Below are 26,273 nucleotides of genomic sequence, written 5' to 3'. Positions count from 1 at the left end.
TGACCTGACCACTTCTCAGTTCCTATGCTTCCTGGCTGATGTTTTGGTCACTTTTGAATCCTGGCGGTGCTTTCACTCTGTGGTAGCATGAGACGGAGTTACAACTCACACAAGTGGCTCAGGTAGTGCAGCTTATCCAGGGTGGCACATCAATGCGAGCTGTGGCAAAAGGTTTGCTGTGTCTGTCAGCGTAGTGTCCAGAGCATGGAGGCGCTACCAGGAGACAGGCCAGTACATCGGGAGATGTGGAGGAGGCCGTAGGAGGGCAACAACCCAGCAGCAGGACCGCTACCTCCGCCTTTGTGCAAGGAGGAACAGGAGGAGCACTGCCAGAGCCCTGCAAAATGACCTCCAGCAGGCCACAAATGTGCATGTGTCTGCTCAAACGATCAGAAACAGACTCCATGAGGGTGATATGAGGGCCCGACGTCCACAGGTGGGGTTTGTGCTTACAGCCCAACACCGTGCAGGACGTTTGGCATTTGCCAGAGAACACCAAGATTGGCAAATTCGCCACTGGCGCCCTGTGCTCTTCACAGATGAAAGCAGGTTCACACTGAGCACATGTGACAGACGTGACAGAGTCTGGAGACGCCGTGGAGAACGTTCTGCTGCCTGCAACATCCTCCAGCATGACCGCTTTGGCATTGGGTCAGTAATGGTGTGGGGTGACATTTCTTTGGAGGGCCGCACAGCCCTCCATGTGCTCGCCAGAGGTAGCCTGACTGCCATTAGGTACCGAGATGAGATCCTCAGACCCCTTGTGAGACCATATGCTGGTGCGGTTGGCCCTGGGTTCCTCCTAATGCAAGACAATGCTAGACCTCATGGCTGGAGTGTGTCAGCAGTTCCTGCAAGACGAAGGCATTGATGCTATGGACCGGCCCGCCCGTTCCCCAGACCTGAATCCAATTGAGCACATCTGGGACATCATGTCTCGCTCTATCTACCAATGTCACGTTGCACTACAGACTGTCCAGGAGTTGGCAGATGCTTTAGTCCAGGTCTGGGAGGAGATCCCTCAGGAGACCGTCTGCCACCTCATCAGGAGCATGCACAGGCGTTGTAGGGATGTCATACAGGCACGTGGAGGCCACACACACTACTGAGCCTCATTTTGACTGTTTTAAGGACATTACATCAAAGTTGGATCATCCATGTAGTGTGTTTTTCCACTTTAATTTTGAGGGTGACTCCAAATCCAGACCTCCATGGGTTAAAAATTTTATTTCCATTTTTTTTTTTTGTGTGATTTTGTTGTCAGCACATTCAACTATGTAAAGAACAAAGTATTTCAGAAGAATATTTAATTAATTCAGATCTAGGATGTGTTATTTTTGTGTTCCCTTTATTTTTTTGAGCAGTGTATAATCAAGACTATTTAGAAAGTTGTTTTGTTCTTTTTTTTTGTTGCAAAAATTGGTTGCACAGATGTACCTATCGCCTTTAAATGAAGGCTAAACTTAGAAATAAAGTCGCCCTCACTGTCTGTGTCAGGATCATGCAGAAAATTCTACAGACTGACAGTGTTGTAGAGAACAAAGGGATTAAATGCCTTTAGTTCTGCTCCATATTTGTCAGGAGTGTGGTTTAACAAAAGAGTGGGGGCTTTTTGTCTTAGTGTAGACATGACACAGCAGGGGGGCACCTGCTTCAGCTACCTGCCAGACATAGAACAGTGAGCAGGAGGAGGGTGAACATGGCTGATCTCCTAGGACACAGAGAGAAGATTTTATATTTTTCAGTATAACCTGTAATACAAGACAAACTAGTTTTAAGGGAAATAAGGTGGAGAAGGAAGTTCTGGGATTGTTTTTAGTGTTCTAAGTAAACTGCAGCAAAACCCGGTTGTAATTATATGCATTTTTCTTTGTCACACCGCAGCAAAGCAGATTTCTGCTGGAAGCTGAGGATGCCACAATGAGTGGTGCCAGTTGTCACATGACTGAATAGACACTATGGTTGATGCCATGAGGTTGCACCAAATGTGGAAGCAGATAATGAGAACACTACTTAGCATTGTTCCCCAAAATGTAAACATTTTTCCCTTTTTTTTTTTTATTGAACGCCTTTCATCCAGGACAATGTTCTGCTTTATATAGAAAAACTAGAGCTGGCCGCAGAAGGCGCACTGCAGACACATGCAAGGTCCATGTCCCAGTGACAAGTGGAAAACAGAATGGTATAATAGTCATCAACCAAAACTAATGTACAAGATGCACCGCTCCCTGGGAATTATTAAATAAGATCCTTGTGACCCCGCCCACCTGACTGACAAGGTACAAGGAGCGCGAGGACAGGACAAAAATATGAGACAAGTCCATAAATTAGACAAAAAAAAATAAAAAATATTATTTGACTCCTTTGTCCATCAAGTCGAGGACATTGAGTAGCGGAAGGAGTGCCTGGCACAAGTCTCTCAAGCTTATAAATTGTCCAGGTTGGGTATAAGCCTCCAGCACTCAGAGCATCAATGGCCCCCAGCTCCTGTGCTGGACGTCTGTGGTTAGTTGAGCGCAGGGGGGGTGCTACAAGTATTCCAGCTCCAGGGCATGTCGTAAGGCCTCCAGGTCAGCGTGGCAGGAGATCCGCCAGAATGGCATGTTGTGCTGCAGCAAAAAGAAACAAAAGTAAGAAAGGAATCACAAAATGGGATAAGCAACTGAGCACAGATGTGAGGACTCTAACGGCCCTGTTATCAAAGGAAGAAAGGACCATACACATTGGGGGTTTGACCTGTTTGGTCATTTGCTCAACTGGGGATCAGTGGTGACAATGTTTTTCTGATTTTTGAAAGTTGCTATTTAATTGATTCCCAAAATCCCTCTACATTTAATTACTTTCCAATTCTTTATTGCATTCTTTTCTGGTGCATGTTTGGATCAATCTGTGGCAATGCTTCTATGTGTTTTTATGGGGTAGGTTTGGTCTTCAGGTGGTAGCCACTCTTATGCCATTCACTACAACAAACAATCTGTGTCAAGCTGTTCCTCTTTTGGAACATAGATGCATCCTGACTCAGGGTGACTGCAGGAACAGCCTCCTTTGTGTCCGGCACAGGAGCACTGACTACATCAGCTGCTCCTGTCTGGAAATGACTTTGTACGAAGCGCTGTTATCAAGGGACATACGAGTAAAGCGGGGGATTTGCTGGAGGAAATTACTCTGGAAACTTCTGGAAATTACTGTACAGACCAAACCAAATAATTAAGTTTCAGACTGCAGTTAATCTTGTACCGGGGGATTGCTGTTACCTTTTTCGCTGCTTGCTCCTCCTCTACTCCATCTCAATTACGACATAAACGGCTTTCCTCCCAAACCTCTGCATTATCCTCTCGAAGCAGCACTCCTCCCTGCATGACAGACATCTCATCATAAGGAAAGTAAGGAAAGGTGCCCAAATCAAATAAGGTGACCACTGAGCAACAATATGAACATCCTTGCCCTGGGGCCGGGAAGCTCCTCAGGGATGGAACTTACCTGTCTTTGTTGCGCTGTAAATATTTTCAATTGGGAAGACTGTGCCCAACCCATAGAGAAGGACCTTGGCAATGGCCGGGATGAGCTGGGTCGTGGTGACCAACACATTCAACACAGTTTGGCCTGAAGACAGCAAAAAACAGAGCAATGATCAAACACAAGTGTGGGAGTTGAAACGGATGGCGTCGTGTGGGGGTTTATTAAAGAAGAGGAACATTAACCTGCTCCACGCAGAGAGGCAAGTCTGCACATGGTCTGGTTCAATATAAACTGGATTAATACATTAAGCTATTTAATCTTACATAGTGTTGTCTTCTATTGGAGTACTTCATTCATATGCTACAGGATAAGAATATTTAGTCAATTTCTTTGTCCTCTCACCTGGAATGTATGAGATTCAAAGCCTTCAGTGTGTCAACCACAGATCAGTCAACGACTCCAACTCTGCCCTTAACTGCAACCATGTCTCTCTCTTGGGGGCTCCGATCAGACCTGAAATTATGAAAAATGAAAGTAATGACAATATCCTGAAGTTAATTCATATAAGAAACTGATTCCTCAAGAGTCTGTGTGTCATTGTCCTGTCACCTCCCAAAAATATGAAATAATGAAAATAAGTAGTTAAAATGAGGTCATGAGGTGGATGAGGAATAGTCACTAGAATATAGTGGAGCAGGGGATGCAGTCAGTCCCTATAATAGCTATTTAATAGGTAATTAATGGCTGCTAGCCCTTTCCCTGCCTCTCCTCAGGTTGACGTCAGCTCCTGAGCTTCTTAGGGGCTGATGTCAGAATTCCTCTTTACAAGAAATAACTACATTGAGTTTCTGGCCCAAAGTTTAATACGAGCTAGAGAGGAATGAAAGGAGTCTACGCTCTTTGGTCACAGCGCAGTAAAAGCCGTGGAATACATTAAACAATTATTTTAGATTGTTGAAGATTTTAGAATTTGGCAGAAACAATTAAAAACCACTAAGTGATGCAACAAATATCAACAAAATAGACAAGAGGAAAACTGATATTGTCTTTTTTTTGTCGGTGGTGGTGGGGGAAGGGTCTTGGGCTCTCATGTAAATTCTGTACCAGCAGGGGCGGATTGGGAACTTAAAGAGGACCTTTCACCGATTCTTACCCTATGAACTAACTATACAGATATGTAGAGCGGCGCCCAGGGATCTCACTGCACTTACTATTATCCCCGGGCGCCGCTCCGTTCTCCTGCTATGTCCTCCGGTATCTCCGCTCACTAAGTTATAGTAGGCGGAGATACCAGTCCCTAAGTTATGGTAGGCGAAGTCTGCCCTAGCGCTGGCCAATCGCAGCGCAGAGCTCACAGCCTGGGAGGTTATTTTCTCCCAGGCTGTGAGCTCTGCAATGCAATTGGCCAGCGCTAGGGCAGACTCCGCCTACTATAACTTAGGGAACGGAGATACCGGAGGGCATAGCAGGAGAACGGAGCGGCGCCCGGGGATAATAGTAAGTGCAGTGAGATCCCCGGGCGCCGCTCTACATATCTGTATAGTTAGTTCATAGGGTAAGAATCAGTGAAAGGTCCTCTTTAAAGTGGCCCTGGAAAAAATACTAAAAGTGGGCCGTCTTGTAGTTGGACCCAAATTGATGGAAGGCAGGGGCAACACAAGGGCCAGCAATACCATATTGTGGCACATTATACCACCCCAAAAGAGACAAATACCACAGGTCATCACAAAATACTGGCGCCAGCAGCACAAAATACATCTCCAAAAACCTCCACTGGCCGGCTGTGAGGAGGGTTCAGGCGGTCCCCCTGGGCATCGACCCACCGGGAAATTTATCTGTAAGGTCTATGGCCAATCCGCCCCGTGTACCAGTCCCTCTCCTCTGCGGCAACAATTTGCCAATTAAAGCTCTGATCTCTGTGGTAGATGGATCCACCAAGGTACCAGAGCCTCAAAGCATCTACATCCGCTGTAAGATATGGGAGCATTCTGACAGCTTTATTGGATTCTAGTAACATTGCCTGCATGTTGTGGGGTGGGGGCAGTAGTATGAATGATGCAATGATCCCCTTCATGACACCCACCTCCTACGTTATTCTTGTAGGTAGTATACATCTCCTTCACTCTTCTGTAACGGAATGCCAATTTCCTCATCCAGTCGACGCCCCCATGGACCCCAGATCCCAGACAGAGATTTGCTCCTGCGGCCGAGCTGTGAAAACCATCTGCTGCAAAGTTGTATGTGCTGTAAGGGAGTGAGACAAGACACAAGGGGTCAGTAGTATGAAAAGATATAACAATTATCAGAATATGTCATGTTCGAGGATGATAATGACAGCTTCTGTACAATGGAATGTAATCCACCATCATCACCGCTGTCTTATGGCCTCATAGTAACATTGAAGTCACTCTCAATCATATAATAAAAATTTACTATCAGTCTGGGTTGTATTGCTCAGCAGATACGATCACTAAAAGTGGGGGCTGTGCGGCTTCTTACCTTAGATCCTGTCCATTGTCATCTGAGGAGACATCATCTATGTGGATCTGGTCACATTCCTAGAAGGAGAAAAAGACAAACTGAGAATAAAGCACACAAACATATCAAAATATGGGAAGTGGGGGTGCCTTCATGATGCAGTGAGGGGGTACGTGTTCGCTATATGTTTATCTGAGCAGCTCCTTGCAGCACTGAGATCAGCTCCTTGCACTATACACACATTGGTTACATGAACCCAGCCTCCGCTCCGTCCTCCTTGATGCATTATGTAAGGAGAATGGTATTTCTGTGGACAGAAATCTGCTTTTCTCATTTTTGATGGAATCGTTGCACTGATGTGTGGCACCCGCAGCGTTCACATATCTAGGTTAATAAAACATTGGGACACTTGGGGAGACACTACCTCATAACCCACTGACTGGCTCTATCGTATTACCAGTCTAAACATGGCTGCGATCAAACAGGTTGGACACAGTTGACCCTCATCAGCATGTTGTGGCGAGAACTGAAAGGGGGAGCCAGTAAAAAACTAAAAAATACAGGTAAAAACCTAAGGAGACAGCAAGAAGGAGGTATATAGATGGATGCATAGAGATATAAGAATGGTATAAGAATATTCCCATCATCCACTCTACGCTGGATGAAATCTAAAACAGAAGATGGAGATTCACAAAAACATCTGAAACCATGATAATTCCATGATAATCTGGCCACCAGGTGGCACTGTTCCCTTAAATGCATGGTGTACAGCCCGGAAGAGAAAAGCCGCGATTGAAGGGAGCAGCATCACTCCGTGCTTCATAGGAAGCTGAAATATCAATCTTCTTACATAGAAGATAATTAACCCACTGCACAAAACTGGGAAACATAGCCATGTCTGACAGTCGATATGTGTCCATAAATGTGTCCGCTGAAAGGCGCTGATCTACAGGCAGTGCAAGATAATGTGAAAACCTGGACCCCTCTATCATTAAATAAAGGGTCGTTATCGTTAGCCGCTCACAGCTGTTTGTTTTAAGGACGTTAACTCACTGCTGATCTGCGCTTTACTGCAATCATATTAGCAGTGCAAACATGCAGCAGGTTAACTCCTTCCATGCCAGGAAATGCCAGATCTTAGGTCACAGGTTTACAGGATAGATGCACTGGGGCTACATCCAGAAGAGAATATGAGCACCCTGTGACTAAGGCCTCATGCACACGACGGACAGCCTTTAATATAAATGCCTATTCTTATCCGCAAAGCGCGGACAAGAATAGGACATGTTATATTTTTTTAGCGGGGCCACGGAACGGAGCAACGGAGGCAGACAGCACACAGAGTGCTGTCCACATCTTTTGCGGCCCCATTGAAGTGAATGGGTCCGCATCCGAGCCGCCAAAACGGCAGCTCGGATACGGACCAAAACAACAGCCGTGTGCATGAGGCCTAACCTTCATTCTCATAAGAATGGACTGGTCGTTTGTAAGAACAACTTTCTAAACCCAGTTTCACACCAGTGTGTTCAGTCCGGGAAACACACTCCGTGTGATGGCTGCATTTCCTGAACTGAACACGGCTTCTCTGACTCAAACTCACAACATCATATTGTTTTAGGATGCTGTGTGTACTCGCAGCATTCAGTAGATCCGTGGTCGGGCACAGCTCACAGCATCATATATCCTTATGGTGCTGTGAGTTTGGATTAGGGGAGCAGTGTTTGGTCTGGGAAATGCAGCCATCACACGGAGTGTGTTTCCCGGACTGAACACACTGGTCTGCTGTCCCCTTTTTTTGCGGACCCATTGAAATTAATGGGTCTGAATCCTATCCGCAGAAAAAAAACGGAATGGACATGGAAACAAACAACGTTCATGTGCATGTAGCCTAAGGCCCCTTTCACACGGGCGAGTATTCCGCGCGGATGCGATGCGTGAGTTGAACGCATTGCACCCGCACTGAATCCTGACCCATTCATTTCTATGGGGCTGTGCACACGAGCGGTGATTTGCACGCATCACTTGTGCGTTGCGTGAAAATCGCAGCATGCTCCTCTTTGTGCTTTTTTCACGTAATGCAGGCCCCATAGAAATGAATGGGGTTGCGTGAAAATCACAAGCATCCGCCAGCAAGTGCGGATGCAGTGCGATTTTCACGCACGGTTGCTAGGAGACGATCGGGATGGGGACCCGATCATTATTATTTTCCCTTATAACATGGTTATAATGGAAAATAATAGCATTCTTTAATACAGAATGCTTAGTAGGTGGTCAATTGAGGGTTAAAAAAAAAAAAAAATTAACTCACCTTCTCCTCTTGATCCCGTAGCTGCCGGTCTCTTCTTACTTCTTTAATCATGAGCTGCCGGCTAAAGGACCTGTGGTGACGTCATATCACATGGTCCAATCACATGATCCATCACCGTGGTGATGGACCATGTGATCTGACGTCACCACAGGTCCTTTAGCCGGCAGCTCATGATTAAAGAAGTAAGAAGAGACCGGCAGCTACGCGATCAAGAGGAGAAGGTGAGTTAATTATTTTTTATTTTTTAACCCTCAATTGACCACCTACTAAGCATTCTTTAATAAAGAATGCTATTATTTTCCCTTATAACCATGTTATAAGGGAAAATAATAACATCTACACAACCCCGAACCCAAACCTGAACTTCTGTGAAGAAGTTCGGGTCTGGGTACCACAGTCAGTTTTTTATCACGCGCGTGCAAAACGCATTGCACCCGCGCGATAAAAACTGAACAACGGAACGCAATCGCCGTCAAAACTGACTGCAATTGGGTACCTACTCGCGTGGGTTTGCCGCAACACATCCGGACCTTATCCGGAAACGCTCGTGTGAACTCAGCCTTAGGGTTTGTTCACAGAAACGTATGTGTTCCGTTTCCGTATTGCGGACCGCATATGCAGATCTGCAATACACTGACAACGTTCCGTGTGAATTCAGCATCACAGATGCGGACCCATTCACTTCAATGGATCCGCAAATCCAGAGATGTGGAACGGAAGCACGGAACGCTACAGAGTGCTTCCATGGGGTTCCGTTCCGTACTTTCATTCCGCAAAAAGATAGAACTTGCTCTATCTTTTTGCGAAACGGAAGGATGCAGACCCATTCGAATTGAATGGGTCTGGATTTGTCCCGGAGCCTGCACGAACGTTCTCCGTGCATTGGGGACTGCAAATTGCGGTGCCCAATGCACGGAATGGAACACATACATTTATGTGAACAAGCCCTAAGACTGAGTTTACACAGGGTATTTTGATGTGTTCTGGTTGCGTTTAAGATCAATAAAAAAAAAACTGTATGCCTTTTTTCCTGCTGCGTCACCAGATGCAATTTCCTGTGCAAATGCGTCAGTTGGTAATGCAGCAGTAAATTGCATGCATTTTTTCCAAAGTGCTTTTTTTTACGATGCAACAAGAACCCATAAAAATGCCCTGTGTAAACCAAGCCTAAGATTCCTCTAGAAATCGCCATCTGTCCTTGTGTGCAATTAATTCAGCTCACACTTGCTTTAATTGGCACGATCCCTCAATCTGCTGGAAATCCTATTTCCACACGTTGTTACAGTCTCAGCCCACACATCTGTGGATCCGCTCTGGTGTGATGCAGGTACTTGGCAGAGGGATATGTCTACGGGACAGATGTCTGGATAATGTTTTATAAGCACTACCTACTTCTTACCACATGGTGGCGCTAACTCCTCACACAAATGTCCCTGCAGCAGCGCCTGATCATGACCTCAGGTCTGGTTGGTAAGATTCTGGATTACACACTGGCACCAAGTAAAAGTCACAAGTTTGCACCAGGCAACAAAGTCTTTATGATATAAAGTTTACTTGCTATGAGTGTCCAGCTTCAGAGACTTTTTTAACAGGCCCCTGCACTGCGTCATATCTGTTGAAGAAAATGATACTCACCTGCTCTCTGCAGCTCCATTCTTGCTGGCCGTCTTGAAAGATGTGGTCAGGTGTGCTTCTGCAACCAATGAATGGCATCAGTAATGACGTGTCCCCAAGTGGCAAGTCACTGCTGGGTCACATGACGCTTGGGGAAATGTCACTGCTGAGGCCAGACATTGGGTGCAGCAGTGCATGTGAACCCTTCTATCCGAAAATTTAAAGGACGGGGACAGAAAGACCACTGAGAGGAGCCAGGAAGCAGGAATGGAGCAGCAGGGATCAGTGGGTATAAGTTTTTCCATAGATTTTCAGAGGTCTGTTAAAAAAGTTCCTGAAGTTCGACAACCCCTTTAAGAGTTCAAAAGTTCAAACTTTTTTCCCCCCACGCAATCAGCGTGTTGTAATGCTCGAATCATGTGTCCACCAGCGATTTGCGCTAGAAACATGTCAACATTTTGCAGAAATGAACACAATGAGCGGCTGCTGATACAGACCACTGGGACACAATGTACAATTAAAAAAGGAGTGGAGACTTTGGAAACAACATAAGTGGGTGAAGGGTGTAAAGAATCATTGCCCTGCCTCCAACACAAGAGTGATTTTCCTGGTACTGCTCCCAGTGAACGCTGCATGGCTCTTGCATCTGGATACAAGCTAAATATATAAGCAGACAATGTGTACAACCAAACCGTATGATTGGCGCAGGCCTCGTGAAGAGAGGACACTGCTGCCTGTGATCCGGTATTTGTGTCGTCAGTCCGGTGATTTGGGAAAGAGATTTCTGGAGAAATTATTTTTTATCTGAAATGAGTTGCCAGCAACTGGAGGAACAACACTGATGATCAGTGTTTTTGTGGCTTTTTTTTAAAGAAAATTTATTTATGAAAGCAGCTGAAAATGGAGAGTGTCTGCAGCTTTATCTAAAGACAATGAAGATCTCAGCACAAGGATATGTGATTCAGCAGGGATGTGCATGACGGTATTGAAAAGCCGCGCAACTGCCGCAGACCACTACAGGCGAGACCCTACGTATAACTGGGGTTGTCTGTTTTGGGCAACTACAAAGACTGAAATGAACAGAAATCACAGGAGCTCGGTTAATTGGCGGTTCCTGATCAGGGGACCCCTCTAATAACGATGTAACACAACTTACAGAGAGGGGCTTTTATAATGCGCTCATTATGGATCCTCCCCCCACCCTGATGTGGTCAGGGGAGTGGTGATTCTAGAATGAACTATGACCCTCACAGGAAGCTGCAGCATAATTACCAAAAAGAGAAAAAATTAGGAAATGATTTGGTGGAAATGGACACGACAGGAAGGACGGATTTTGGGCGTGTTGTTTCAGCGCTGGGTAAACATCAGGTTAATTGGCCAGTGAATCCCTGTGTCTGAGCAGATGGGGCAGACTAAGACGTTTCACCTGTACAAGTCATTAACCTTCATTTCCCACAATTACATGAGCAGACGCCCCCTCCCGCCTCATGTCAGTGGGTAGTATAATCAGTGTATATGACGTGCAGATGCGGAGGTGCCTAGATCCCCCCTGATGCCGTTTGTGCCTGGAAAAGGGTCAGACATGAACAGATGTTATCCATGCTATCATTGTCTGTCTAGCACCACCGAAGACTGATCATCAACAGCTCGGATCAGTGCAAGAAAACTTTAGATTTAAGATTGGTGTCCACACTAGTAGCCACAAAGCCCTATAAACTGTGGCCTAGATTTACTAATCCTATAGATGGCTGTCTACAACAGGGGCTGGATGATAAAGGTGGTGCGGGAATAGACGCTTTCTTCTAACTCTATATCAACTATTGGTTGGCTTACTTTGAGACAGAATATTATGCCAGAATTGACACCAAACAGTGCATCTTTGACCACACCCCTTTCTTGTGATGATCCGCCCTTCCAGCTAAGCCCTGCTCTTTTTTGAGCATGTCAGAAAAAGTATAGAAATTCTAGCTGCACCAACTTGAGCCATTTTTTTTAGATAGATTTTAGGTTCAGTAAATATCTGGGCCTGTGTCCCTTTTTCCCCCCGATGTTTTTAATTTTCCTGGATACGGCCTGCACAGTAAAAAAATGGAGATTTTCATTCTAGTTGTAAAAACACTTGAGAATATACTGTGGCCACAGGACTTATCAGAAGTTGAGGCTTTTCTTGGGTGCTTGTCCCTTCATGATCCCTCTCCCCCCGTGGATCATGAATTTCATAGACACAATATTTCAGACGGCACTCCAAGATTCTTGCAGCTTAACATACATGTCTTTGTTTACTTCAGCCGTGTAAAGTGCATCAATATGACAACATTTCGGGCCTTAAGTTTATATAGTCCTTTATCAAGCATGTGTGTATGCACTCCTGACTTTACTGTGTTCAGTAGCTGTCGGTTTTCATCTTCTATAGAAATTCCTATGGCAAAAAATGCCAACATAAAACAGCATACTTAGAGCTTGCCTGTTGCTTTCTGTTAAAAAAACACTAAAAATGTCAAAACGCAGCCAAAAAAGCCATATAAAATGCTTTGTCTGCAGCGCATTAAATAATGCACTATAGAATTAAAGTAACATCTGGCCACATATAAAAGGTTAGGGAAAAAAAGCTGCAAAAAATGGCAAAAAAGGAAATAAAACACAAAATGTATACACAACCTATGACATAGCAATGACAATCAGAATGAAGACCTCCATTCTTTACACTGCATCAAGAAAATTGCATAACAAAGGAAAACTGAAAAAATAGTTAATGACTGACCAGTTTTATATATGAATGAGGATTAGATCGTGGGGTATATAGGGTGCTTGAGTATGGTTATCTGTCCTGATCACAGGTAATGTCACGCCCACTGCACAGGTGACGCCCCTCAAGGGATGTTCTCTATCATGTAAAGAGGTGGGGGCTCAGGACACTCACCTCTAGGTCATTGAAGAACAGATGAGTGTCGGCGAGGTTGAAGATCATCTCCTCCATCATAAGACCTATCCGCACTGATGTGGTCGTGTCCTGAAGAGAGACAGATACATTGTCAGTGGGGTCATCACCTCATTGCTCCTCAGGGCCGTTACTTGGGGTTCACACTTTACGGCTTCATTTAGGAGAGAAATGTAACCTTTCTAGAGTCCAGATGTTCAAGGAAAGTGAAAGAATGGTTTAGAAATCTACACAAACACAGGTTGTTTTTTTTACAGTTTCTATGTTTTTTCTTGTCCCCCCAATGAGGAAGAATGTAAACCAATATAAAGTGCATATAAAAAAGACAACAAGAAAGAAACTAAGAACCATTCCGTAATCAATCAGAGCACAGTAATGGAAAAAAGGGAAGGGGTGGAGGGGTTCCCTGTACATTTCTCCACTCAAAAAAGAAAACACAAGGAAACAAAACCAAAAATTAATACAAATTACCACTACACATCCCCTCCCTACACCAGGAAAAAAAATAGTCACTGCTCCCCCACTTTCTGCAGTCCTATAATACATTACTACTAGGAATATGGAGGAGCCACTGCGGGGAAATCCAGGTTTCAGGAGCACTACCAGTGATTGTGGGCAACCCGTCAACTCTGGGGGTGCTCCTAGGCTTCTATCAGCTCCCTGTGTGGTCACAGTATATGAAACTTAGTGTGAATTCCCTCATAGATCTGCACCCCAGGCCAGGGGGTCACCAGAGGAGAATTGCGTTTCAATCATCCTATACTGCATGGTAACTTAATTATTACGCATTCTTAGCGCAGTGAATGTTAATTAGAGAAGGCTGCTTGTGGTTTCAGCATATGGATGTACGGAGGCTGTACGTTCTGGAGGATGGAGGGTCATTCTTCCTGTGAGGGTCTCAGTGCCCTGACCCCTCAGATTCTACAGGTTTATTATAAGGATTATTTCAGTCACCTGGACGATTCGTTGAAATCTGAACAGAAATTTTCTTGCTGGGCGCTACTTGTGACATCACTTGTAGGATTTTTGTTTTCTCTAGCTCTACAGGTAAACATCTTACACCATCTCCGACATTAGCGGTAAGAGTTTTATTGCTAATGATTACAGATGTACTGTATATAATTTACAGGGGACGGGACAGTACGGTAACATGCCCCGATGGGCCCCCCCCGCTTCTGACGCACGCCCTTCTCTTCCCTAATGTTCAGACTTGCTGGCTGTGAGCGGTTCCAGTAAACCTGCGTCTCGTTGTCTCGGATCCCCCCTCCTGTTTACTTATCTTCCAATTACTCTGACATTCAAGAGGCTGAGACAATTGCGGATGCGATGTCCACACGTACAGGCTTTTGTAAGCATTTCAGGCAGGCCGGCCCCCATCTTTTCTACTGCCAACTACCTGTTGAGAATGTGCGCAAATAATGACACTGCCACAAGGATAAAGGTATTAATTATGTGTATTTATTAAATCAGACCGCTATTCTGTGGAGCTTATCTCCCAGAGATGTCAGCCAAGGGTGAGAGACGGATTAGGAGACAATCAGCAACTTTCTCCGCACTGTAACCCCCCCCTCCCCTTGTGGTTTTACCCTGCACAAATCACAGGACAACGCCGTCTCCTTAATTGCACTTAATTACTTAGGAACTCGCAGGTTTCAGACTTGTTCTGGCCGGTTGTGGAACACGTCTAGAGCTATGAACTCCAACTGGGGGCTCTGGCTATGTGCAACTACAACTCCCAAGAAGTCATGATAATCTGTAATTTCATGCTGGAGTTGCAGTTCGCAAACAGGCAGACAGCCACAGGATGGAGACCACTGTTCTAGAACGTATTTTACCCCCACAGATCATCATTTCAGACATTTTGTCGGTGGTCCCAGTACAAGCTGAATTGCTAAATACAAGTCATTCTCATCTGTCTGGGAAAACTGGGTGACAACCAATATGGCTGCCATTATAGTTCCTCTGCACTATTCTACAGAGCTTCTCCATTTTCCAGCCTGCATCTATTCTACCTGTTACACAGAGACCCCCCCAAAAAATGCCCCTTCCAACAGAGATTTCATTTACATGAATGCTGCAATGTCTCACGGCTGGTCGGCAACCTCACGACATGTACATGTGATCTGTTAGCATTACGGATGTTGACTTTAGTCATAATTCATGGTCATCACTTTCTGTTAACAAATTGAACCGATTTTACACCAAATTATTACTGAACAGTAAAGTTAATGAGGTAGCCACAGTCCCCCGGCTATTCCTAATATCACTCAACAGTAAAACTAGGCAAATAAAAGGTTTCCATTGACTCTAATAGAAGCTGGGCTTGTTTTTTATGCAGGACATGTTTTATATAGGTTTGTCTGTACAATTTTGTTTGTATGTTTTAAATATATGTCAAAATAAAGGAAAATAAAAAAATAAAAATCTGAGCTCAGTGATCTATAGGTTATACGATTTGGAGCAGGATTTCTGAGTAAAAAAACTGAGTAAATCCTGACAGGACTCCTAGAAGAGACAGTGAGAGTCCTGATTACCCCGCCCACACACAGTGATTGACATCCTTCTGTATACACACACTAATAAAGGCAAAGCTGTCAATCACTGACCATGGGCGGAGTAATCAGGACTCTCACTGCCTCTCCTGAGAGTCCTGTCAGGATTTACTCAGTTTTTTTACTCAGAAATCCTGTTTCCAAATCGTATAACCTATAGATCACTGAGCTCAGCTTTTTTTTATTTTTTTTTTATAAAAATTTTAATATATATTATTTAAAACATACAATAAAATTGTACAGACAAAACTATATAAAACATGTCCTGCATAAAAAACAACCATACTATCCTCCATGTTCTGAGGAATTTGTGTTAATGCTATAATATATCTTGACTTCCCTTGAAATGGCGAGAGCCTTTTTCGTATGTTTCAGCTTCTTTTCTCACTTTGTTCTCAGATAGTGAAGTTGAAATTACCTAAAAAGGTTTACTTAAATGTTCTGATAAATAACAACCCACAAAACAGAGGAGCCGGAAGTGTTTCTATTCTTTTCCGCATTAGAGTGACCCCTTAAGCTCCTGTCCTCATTTTCCAGGATAAAAGCCTTCAGATTACTGGAGTAGTGAGGCCTCGTGTGGACGGTTTTGTGACGCTCGGGGTGTCGTGGAGATGTGAGGCCAGGACACAGCCATGTAAATCTATGAGTATGTTCATAGTCTGCAGGGGTGGTTCCATCTCTGACCGGCTGTTAAATTTCTGCCATTAATTCAGTGCGGACACCATAATTTATGACTACCCCAAGTCCTACAAAGCAGCCAGCATGGGGAGGCCAAGGATAAGATTTCCCAGGGATTTATACTGCAGCTTGAACTCCAATATTCCTTAAAAAGCGTAATAATAAAAAGGGAGAGAAGTTGTAGTTTTTTTGGAGCCCGCGTTTGCATTTTTTTGAGCTTGGTCCCAGTTCTGGAGAAGTGCTTTTTTGATTGAGTTCAGAGCATTTTTGCCGTTGCGCTGCCCATTAAAACACACGCAACCCATAAGTTGGAAGTGACATGTGTGGAGCACGGGGCCGCCAGCCTGTTGCCAAGAGATAATTTCACTGGATATTTATGGGACGGCGAGCCCTGGGACATCACTGACACCCGGCTAATGCACTCTGGCAGGTAATGTTTGACTTTTAGGGCTGGCGGCCGTCCAGGAGAATACTTTAGTGCAGCAGCGGCGAGGGAACAAGTCGCGGCCCGTGGCATTCTTGCAGTGTAAAGAACCACTTGTGGCTCCTCCAACGGCACTTTGGTACAATGAGGGCAATAAGGAGGAAAAGTAAACGTAATGAATGGATCAGGGTGATATCAGTCTTTTACATGGACGATTATGGACGCAGAGCTCTATAATCTACCTACTCGTCTGCAGTGCTGATATTATAGACCAGCGATGGCTAGCATCCGTCACTCCAGCTGTGGTAAAACTACAACTCCCATCATGCTCCATTCATGTCTATGGAATTCTGAGAACAGCCAAGCAAGTGTGCATCTTGAGAGTTGTAGTTTTACCACAGCTGGAGTGCCGGAGGTTAGCCATCACAGTTATAGACTGCTCCGTCCACGGACATATAGGATATATCTGACTTACCAGTAGCATTCCTACCAAGATATATATACCCCCTTCAATTATAGGAAGGGTTTTTCTCATTAAAATAAATCTGGGACCCTGAGATTTGGCATCTTGTGTGATATCGCCTGCTTTCTCCTATTTCACTTAGGTATCAGTGTTCACTGTTGTTCCATATATTATTGTGTATTTGTAGATCTGGACACTGGGCATCACGGTGGCTCAGTGGTTAGCACTGGTGCCTAGCAGCACAAATCCGACCAAGTACAACATCTGCATGGAGTTTGTATGTTCTCCCTGTGTTTGCGTGGGTTTCCTCTCACACTCCAAAGACATACTGATAGGGACCTTAGATTGTGAGCCCCTTTGCTAATGTCTGTAAAGCGCTGCGGAATATAGTAGCACTATATAAGTGCATAAAATAAATAAATAAAAATATGAAGGAGGGGGGCTCAGGATGACCAGCTATGGGTCCCTACTAGATAGAGAAATGCTACAGATCCTGCAATTATTGGAGGGTAATAATGCTACATCCATGGCTGGGATCTACAGTACAGGAGCTCTGAAAGTTATTTAATGATTATATATAAAAAGGTAGAGAAATGTAAATATTCCCACCCTGCTGCCTCTATACCTCTGTCTTCAGCCTCAGCTCCGCAGATCAGTATATATGTCCAGTATGTGAACAATAAAGGCATAAATGAAATCTGACTGCACACTCTCAAATAAGGACACAAGCCCTGCATGATTCTGGCACCTCTAGGAAGCAGTGTGTTCATGAAGAGGTTAATGGCGGAGGTGTCAATCCTATTGTTCTCCTGTGCTCAGGTAACAGCTCATGATGAAAGGATTAACTGCAATGTTTTCCATCCTCTCCAGAGATAAGAAGTAAGCACACAAAGAATGGCAGCAGTGACAGGCGTGGGAATACAATCATCAGGTTTATTCATTCACATCCTAGACAAGAAGTAACACACAAAAATCTGCAAATTCCAATACAATCTGTCCAAAAACAATGCAAGTGTAAATAGATGGTGAAATAAGATTGTAAGCTCCCTAGGACAGGGACTGATGTGAAAGGTGACAATCTCTCTACAGTGTTGCAGAATAAGTTGACAATGTACAGTCAGGTCCATAAATATTGGGACATTGACACAATTCTAACATTTTTGGCTCTATACACCACCACAATGGATTTGAAATAAAAAGATGTGCTTCAACTGCAGACTGTCAGCTTTAATTTGAGGGTATTTACATCCAAATCAGGTGAACGGTGTAGGAATTAACAACAGTTTGCATATGTGCCTCCCACTTGTTAAGGGACCAAAAGTAATGGGACAATTGCTTCTCAGCTGTTCCATGGCCAGGTGTGTGTTATTCCCTCATTATCCCAATTACAATGAGCAGATAAAAGGTCCAGAGTTCATTTCCAGTGTGCTATTTGCATTTGGAATCTGTTGCTGTCAACTCTCAAGATGAGAGCCAAAGAGCTGTCATTATCAGTGAAGCAAGACATCATTAGGCTGAAAAAACAAAACAAACCCATCAGAGAGATAGCAAAAACATTAGGCGTTGCCAAAACAACTGTTTGGAACATTCTTAAAAAGAAGAAACGCACCGGTGAGCTCAGCAACACCAAAAGACCCGGAAGACCACGGAAAACTGTGGTGGATGACCGAAGACTTCTTTCCCTGGTGAAGAAAACACCCTTCACAACAGTTGGCCAGATCAAGAACACTCTCCAGGAGGTATGTGTATGTGTGTCAAAGTCAACAATCAAGAGAAGACTTCACCAGAGTGAATACAGAGGGTTCACCACAAGATGTAAACCATTGGTAAGCCTCAAAAACAGGAAGGCCAGATTAGAGTTTGCCAAATGACATCTAAAAAAGCCTTCACAGTTTTGGAACAACATCCTATGGACAGATGAGACCAAGATCAACTTGTACCAGAGTGATGGGAAGAGAAGAATATGGAGAAGGAAAGGAACTGCTCATGATCCTAAGCATACCACCTCATCAGTGAAGCATGGTGGTGGTAGTGTCATGGTGTGGGCATGTATGGCTGCCAATGGAACTGGTTCTCTTGTATTTATTGATGATGTGACTGCTGACAAAAGCAGCAGGATGAATTCTGAAGTGTTTCGGGCAATATTATCTGCTCATATACAGCCAAATGCTTCAGAACTCATTGAACAGCGCTTCACACTGCAGATGGACAATGACCCAAAGCATACTGCAAAAGCAACCAAAGAGTTTTTTAAGGGAAAGAAGTGGAATGTTATGCAATGGCAAAGTCAATCACCTGACCTGAATCCGGACCTGAATTTTACTTGCTGAAGACAAAACTGAAGGGAAAATGCCCCAAGAACAAGCAGAAACTGAAGACAGTTGCAGTAGAGGCCTGGCAGAACATCACCAGGGATGAAACCCAGCGTCTAGTGATGTCTATGCGTTCCAGACTTCAGGCTGTAATTGACTGCAAAGGATTTGCAACCAAGTATTAAAAAGTGAAAGTTTGATTTATAATTATTATTCTGTCCAATTACTTTGGTCATTTAACAAGTGGGAGGCACATATGCAAACTGTTGTAATTCATACACCGTTCACCTGATTTGGATGTAAATACCCTCAAAATAAAGCTGACAGTCTGCAGTTAAAGTACATCTTGTTCGTTTCATTTCAAATCTATTGTGGTGGTGTATAGAGCCAAAAATGTTAGAATTGTGTAGATGTCCCAATATTTATGGACCTGACTGTATATAATAAGTGACAGAAATAGATTTGTTCCTTCCCCATCTCCAGTCATGTAGTGTTCAGTTAAAGAATAGTAGGGGGCGCTTATAAAAAATTTTCTTTTTTTATTGAATGAAAAAATAAAATTGCCAAACCTAGGTGAGGTTGTAAGTGTGTGCCTTGAGAAGTGTGAATGGAGCAGGAAGCTGCACTCCATGGGTGAGATCTCAATGCACACAGTTTAACAAGAGACGTGTTCATTCCCCTTCATGATATGAATCTCATCTTCTTCAAGCACTGACAGCGGCCAAATGGTGAGAAGGAAGGGGTACATTTATAAAGCAGGCGTAACCACCATGCAGTGGTTGACAATTTTTTTTAACATGCCTTTCTGAGTAGAATAACTAAAGGGCAGTAAAGTGTTCTACTGCTTTATAAGTGACATTGCTGCAGTGACCCACTGGTTCACTGCTAAAGGGTTAATGCACTTCTAAGTTTGTTGAAATATTTAAGGATATGCTAACTATACACTTTTAGTGGTACAAATGGTTGAAGTAGCTTATCTATGCTCTATGTATCTCAAAAGGCTGAGTATAGGAAGGAAATGGTTAACTGGCAGTCCTTAGTAATAGTTGCCGGGTGGTGGGCTGGCCCCACTTTCCTCTGGCTAGAGAGTAGTTGTTGGCAAGAAGGCCCAGAGAGAGTATATGTACATTGCTACTGGTGTGTAAGCCGGACAAGCTGAACGAGGAGAAAATAATTATTCTCTGTGGAGACACCATCCCAGTGCACGAAAAGCTGCCAGAAAAGCAACTTTGCTAAGGGAAAGAAGCATTGAATTTTTGCAGAAGGTTGAGAACCATAAAAGGACAATGTTTGGACAAAGTCAGTGAAAGGTATCGCAATGCATGTTTATGGCTTTAGACTTCACTGCACCTGGCTTGGGGTTTTTTTGCTTCTGACTCCTGCCACACTGAGACTGGCCATCTGATCTAGGACTGCAGCCCACAATTGCACATTGCAGAGAAATATTGAACCCCTTTAGTCATTTAGGAAGATTGCATGTATCTACAGAAAGTGACTCAGGGAGGAACACTATCATAACCATCCTATACACAGCCTTTGGAAAAAAAAAGTCTTCTCTGTGACATAGTTGAGAACTGCGTTTACTGCTTGTATTTGCACCAAATATTAAATCAGTAAAAGAGAGACTCTATTTTTACTACAACCAAGCCTATCTGACCTGGACCCCTATAGCCAGCCTGGTCACAGGGCCCCTTATCTGACCTGGACCCCTATAGCCAGCCTGGTCATAGGGCTCCTTATCTGACCTGGACCCCTGTTCTCCTGCCTTGTACCCCACTATCCATACTACTAACATATATAGTCACCCTAGCCACCACCAGGCAGGGGTCCCCAGGTAATGCCCTGAGGGGAACAAGGGTTGCGCCCCTCCATTCACTGCACATGCAGCCCAAGGGATGCGCTAGAGCAGGTTTAGCAACCATGAGGACTACAACCACCTTGATTGCCGCCGCCACCACTCCCATCCTCTCCACATCTCCCCTGTGGCCCTGTGCGCCACATTTACAGCTGCTGTGATTTTTTTTTTATCTGAATAGATTGTATATAAGGGAGATAAATCGCTGCTTAGCAATCCTGGCCTTCGCTGCCCTTTTGTCCCTGAGCAGGGATGATAGAAGCTTAGATCCCCAGAGAATGTTAAAGTAGAACTTGCCAAGCCAGCGCCTATTATTTCTTCTCCAAAGCCCATAAAGTAATGAAGAGGTTTAGGATGTGTAACCTGCTATTTAATGCCCGGGGGAATGATCCAGGTATGCCGGGAGGGGTGGGGGCTGCACTCTTATCCGTGACCAACACTCTATTTATAAAGCACAAAAGCCGTCCGGCTCTCCAAATCAGCAATTTGCTGTGTGCTCTCAAGCCGACATTTAAATCACACTTATTAATCTTAAGAGCCCCGTGGAATATAATTGAAAGGTACTGTGAGTAAGCGGGGAGGACGGGACGGCCAAGAGTCTGGCTAAGTGCTTCTCTTGGCATGGTATAATTAAGGCTTCAATAATGGCGTCACCAGAGCCTTTCATAGGGAAACTATCTACATCCACTGAATTTTGTACTAAACAGGGGAAGAACCTTCCCAACCATCACATGCATGTCTGTCACGAACTACAGTACAAATTACAATCAGAGACAGAAGGAGAGAGAATGAGAGGAGAAGAGATTTAGGAATGAGGAATGGATAAGGAACGGATAAGGAAGGGAGGAACGTATAAGGAAGGGAGAAAAAAAGGAAGGGAGAGAGAACTGATAAAAAGTCAAGAAAGCAAAGGAAGGAAGTGAGAAATGAAGAGAAGTCAAGAGAAGGAAAGAGAGCGAAGAAAGGAAGGAAGACCAAGAGACAGAAAGAGGAGGAGAGAGTGAGGAAGGAGGAAAGGATAAGGAACGGATAAGAAAGGGAGAAAAAAAGAAAGGAAGAAGGGAGGGAGAACTGAAGGGAAATCAAGAGAGAGAGCAAAGGAAGGAAGGGACAAATAAAGAGAAGTCAAGATAAAGAAAGAGAGGGAAGGAACAAAGTAAGACCAAGAGGCAGAAATAGAGAAAGGAGGAGAGAGAAGGAAGGTAGAAATGAAGAGAAGTCAAGAGAAAGAGAGCAAAGGAAGGAAGACATAAAAGAGGGCGAGAGAGGAGGAGAGAGAAAGAGGGAGAAATAAGGAGGAATGGGGAAAAGAAGGTAAAAGGGAGAGAGAAATGAAAAGAGTAGAATGGAAATAAGGCAGGGGCAAAGAGTGAGAAAGAAAGAGGAGGACAGAGCGAGAAAGAGAGAGGAAGAGGGAATGAAGGAAGGAGGGAAGGAAGGAAAGCTGAGATTGGTTGATTTTGACACTGTAAAATAAAAAAAATTAGCAAAGGGGGGGGCAACAGAATTCATCAACAAGGGAATAAACTCAATGTCCACATCCTACTGATCTCACACTTTCAGTTGTAACTTTGTGTAGGTGAATTTCTCAGTAGTGATAATTGGTGGGTTATTAGTTGTGCAAATCTCATTTTATTTCCTCCATAGTCAATCTTGTAGAAGCAAAACTTCCTCCCTAGATTGTCCTAATCTTGAGAGTGGGTAAGCTCTCTGAGGAGTTAAGATCAGACTCTTCCAGCCCCTAGTGTCCCCAGGTACTTGGCAGGCCAGGATAAGTCAAGGTAAATAAACGCAGGAGGAACCGGCGAGCAGGAAAATAAACACATGTCCCTAAGTATATTAGCCTGTGTTAGTTCTCGGTTGAGATGACACAGGAGCCCCATCTCCGAGTGATATAATACATACAAAGAGACAGACAAGCGACCCCCAATATTCTTCACATGAACCCCCCCAGAAAAGATCCTTCTCATTTATGATTATATAGTGACAGCAATATGTCTATCTTCTTTGCATCTATCTTGGTGTAAGGCCCTTTTACATGGGATGATAGACACATGTGAACTAGTCATACTGTCATACATGCTGCACTTAGGCCACTTGCAGACGAGTGTTTCTCCCGCAGCGAGTCCGCAACACAGCACCCGGCCTGACCTCCAAGCGCTGCCGGGGGTCACAAAGCATTATATTGATTTATGATGCTATGTAACCCTTACAGTGCTAGAATGTATTGGATAATACTGGCATAATGCTGCCAGTGTTATCCAATACATTCCAGAACTGTAAGGGTTACATAGCATCATAAATCAATATAATGCTATGTGAATCCCGTCAGTGCTGGGAGGTCAGGCCGGGTGCTGCGATGCGGACTCGCTGTGGGAGGAACGCTCGTCTGCAAGGGGCCTTAGAGGTAGTAGGGCGATCTACAGGCCCTCTTTCAGTGTATGAGTGACACCGGACGGTGGTAATCACTACGCATCTTTTTTTGCAAATTTCTTTTACAGATTACGGTATTTTTTCAATTTTAGCTGCTCGTCCCCTGATGAGTCTGGGGGAATCCATCAAGATAAAACGTGTTGGACCATTTTTTGAGACTTTTTTTTTTACATATGTTTAGATTTTTTTGGGGGTTGTTGCTGGGATTAGGGAGGGTATTGACAGATACCAACTCCCCCTAATAAGGTTTTTTAGGGATTGGCAATAGGGCAAGGTTCCAGATGGGGCTGCTCTTGTCAGGGCGATGACTCCGTATTTAGGAGGCTATTAGGGCATTATAGACCTGACAGGGCAAGGTAGGAACAGGATTTACATATTGCAATATCCCACCTTCCCTGTCATCGGCATCACCCCAACCAGTCCGGTATTCAAGTGCCAATTGAATTATCAACATACTGGTAAGACTGTTTCTATTTTTGTATTTATTGTGCATTTTGTTAGTTTTTTAGATACGATCCAAATAAAAGTTGTTTTATTTTTTTTAGCTGCCCCTTTTGTGTTGCTAGTTGGAAATTTTCATAAGGGAATGTAGTACGAGTACATAATCATTGTTTGGATGGGATGATAATAGCACAAAGCTTTGTTCCCGACCATTGCCCCATGGAAATATGGCCAGCGATCAGGTGACAGACAATAGCAAAAAAAATTAAAATGCAAGTGGACAGCACATCTCCCACGTAAATGCAAACTGTATTGGGACAAATGATTAAACTAATGATAGTTCATTTATTGGATGTAAATGCACTAAACGAGTGTCGATTGAATGCCATATTGTTGATCAACACCGTTTACATTATCTGCCCATTTAAATGGGCCCTTAGTCCTTCTCACACAGCTACAGTGATCATCAGAAAAGAGACCGCTGATATACTGTAACAAGCTGGGTGTTGGGGTCTATGTACAGAGAGTGGGGATACCCTGAGGTCAACTCAAGAACTTTTATTCACTCCTTGAGATTTTCAGATTTTGGGGAAAATGCTCTTAAACTGGTGATATCTTACATATAGTTCTTACTGGAAATCTTATCCAGGGCCTAAGGGTGAAGAGCCTCCTCCTAGACCCCAGGGCAGGTTTTATTTGCGCTGCCGGCACCTCGCGCACATTAATGAAGTGTTAGTACATTGTGACTTCTCCTCAGTCTATAAATAGGTCCGTGCGGCTCTTACGAGCAGTGAAACGGCTCCATTAGTGTTTTAATTGATGGCTTGTGATGATGAGAGCAGACGTGCTCCCCTCCTACTGAGCTGCTAAGCAGGATTAATTGGAAGCTGTTAAAATAGGAAGTCGTCAGATTTTATGCACTCGACTTACATGCGGCTGGCACGAAACGGCTAAACCTGCAGAAATGGGTGTGATGTGGGTACATATCCATGTGTGTTTTTAGAGCAATGTGCAGTGCATTTGGAAAGTCTTCAGAGCCTTTAATTTTTTCACAATTTGTTATGTTGTTACAGTATGTTGCGGTGATAAAATAAATATTAAAAAAAATAAGTTTCCCCCCATTAATATGCACTCAATACCCCATAAGTAAAAACAGAGTGTTCAAAATCTTTGCAAATTTATTCAAAAGGAAAAATTAAAAACCTTGCATTGACATAAGTATTCAGATCCTTTACTCAGGACTTAGTTGAAGCACCTTTGGCAGCAATTACAGCCTCTAGTCTTCTTGAGTATGATGCCACAAGGTTGCACACCTGCATTTGGTGATTTTCTGCCATTCTTTTCTGAAGATACTCTCTCAACCTGACAGTTGGATGGGGACTGTGTCCAGAGATGTTTGGGTTCAAGTCAGGGCTCTGGCTGGGCCACTCGAGGACATTCACAGAGTTGTTCCTCAGCCACTCCTGTGTTGTCTTGGCTTTGTGCGTAGGGCTATTGTCTTGTTGGAAGGTGAATTTTCAGGCCAGGCTGAGGTCCAGAGCACTCTGGATCTCTGTACTTTGCTCCATTTATATGTTTCCCTCCACCCTGACCTGTCTCTGTCCCAGCCACTGAAAAACCTTCCCACAGCATGATTCTGCCACCTCCATGCTTCACTGTAGGGATGGAATTGGGCAGTGCCTCATTTCCTCTAAAGATGACGCTCAGAATTGAGGCCAAAAAGTTCAATCTTGGTTTGATGAGACCAGAGAATCTTGTTTCTCACAGTCTGAGAGTCCTTTGGGTGCTTCATGTGTCATTTACTGAGGAAAGTCTTCTTTCTAGGCACTCTGGCCCAGATTGGTGGAGTGCTGCAGTGATGGTTCTCTCTCTTACCAAGGCTCTTCTCCCCAATTACTCAGTTTGGTGGGGTGCCCAGCTCTAGGAAGAGTCCTGGTTGTTCCAATCTTCTTCCCTTTAAGAATTAAGGAGGTCACTGTGCTCTTGGGAACTTTCAGCGCAGCGGAATTTTTTTTGTACCCTTCTCCAGATCTGTGCCTCCACAGAGCTCTACAGGCTGTTCTTATCTCGTCATGGCTTAGTTTTTGCTCTGATATGCATTGTCAACTGTAAGACATTATACAAAACAGGGCTATGTCTTTCCAAATCATGTCCAATCAACTGAATTTACCACAGGTGGACTTCTTTGAGAAACATCTCAAAGAGAAATGGGAGGAATCCAGTGCTAAAGTGTCATAGTAAAGGGTCTGAATACTTATGTCCATGCAAAATTTAATTTTTTCCTTTTTAATAAATTAGCAAAAATTTCTAAAATTCAC

At 44.0% G+C, this 26,273-nt stretch overlaps 1 protein-coding gene across 1 annotated transcript in view; it reads right to left on the bottom strand.

Moving 5' to 3' along the window:
• Positions 1–2,025: 2,025 nt before the first annotated feature.
• The window catches only part of EYA2 (EYA transcriptional coactivator and phosphatase 2), an 85,380-nt gene continuing 61,132 nt past the window's right edge, over positions 2,026–26,273 (bottom strand). Inside the window, 10 exon segments of the mRNA XM_040436904.1 lie at positions 2,026–2,609; positions 3,255–3,289; positions 3,292–3,353; positions 3,477–3,589; positions 3,591–3,603; positions 3,862–3,889; positions 3,892–3,972; positions 5,543–5,703; positions 5,959–6,017; positions 12,780–12,869. Of these exon segments, the coding sequence (XP_040292838.1) occupies positions 2,529–2,609; positions 3,255–3,289; positions 3,292–3,353; positions 3,477–3,589; positions 3,591–3,603; positions 3,862–3,889; positions 3,892–3,972; positions 5,543–5,703; positions 5,959–6,017; positions 12,780–12,869 (723 nt within the window). The 3' untranslated portion in view covers positions 2,026–2,528.

This window comes from Bufo bufo, chromosome 6 (genome assembly GCF_905171765.1).
Source record: "Bufo bufo chromosome 6, aBufBuf1.1, whole genome shotgun sequence".
Taxonomy (NCBI): Eukaryota; Metazoa; Chordata; class Amphibia; order Anura; family Bufonidae; genus Bufo; species Bufo bufo.
Note: the sequence above shows the minus strand (reverse complement) of the source record. Positions and strands in the feature narration are given on the sequence as shown.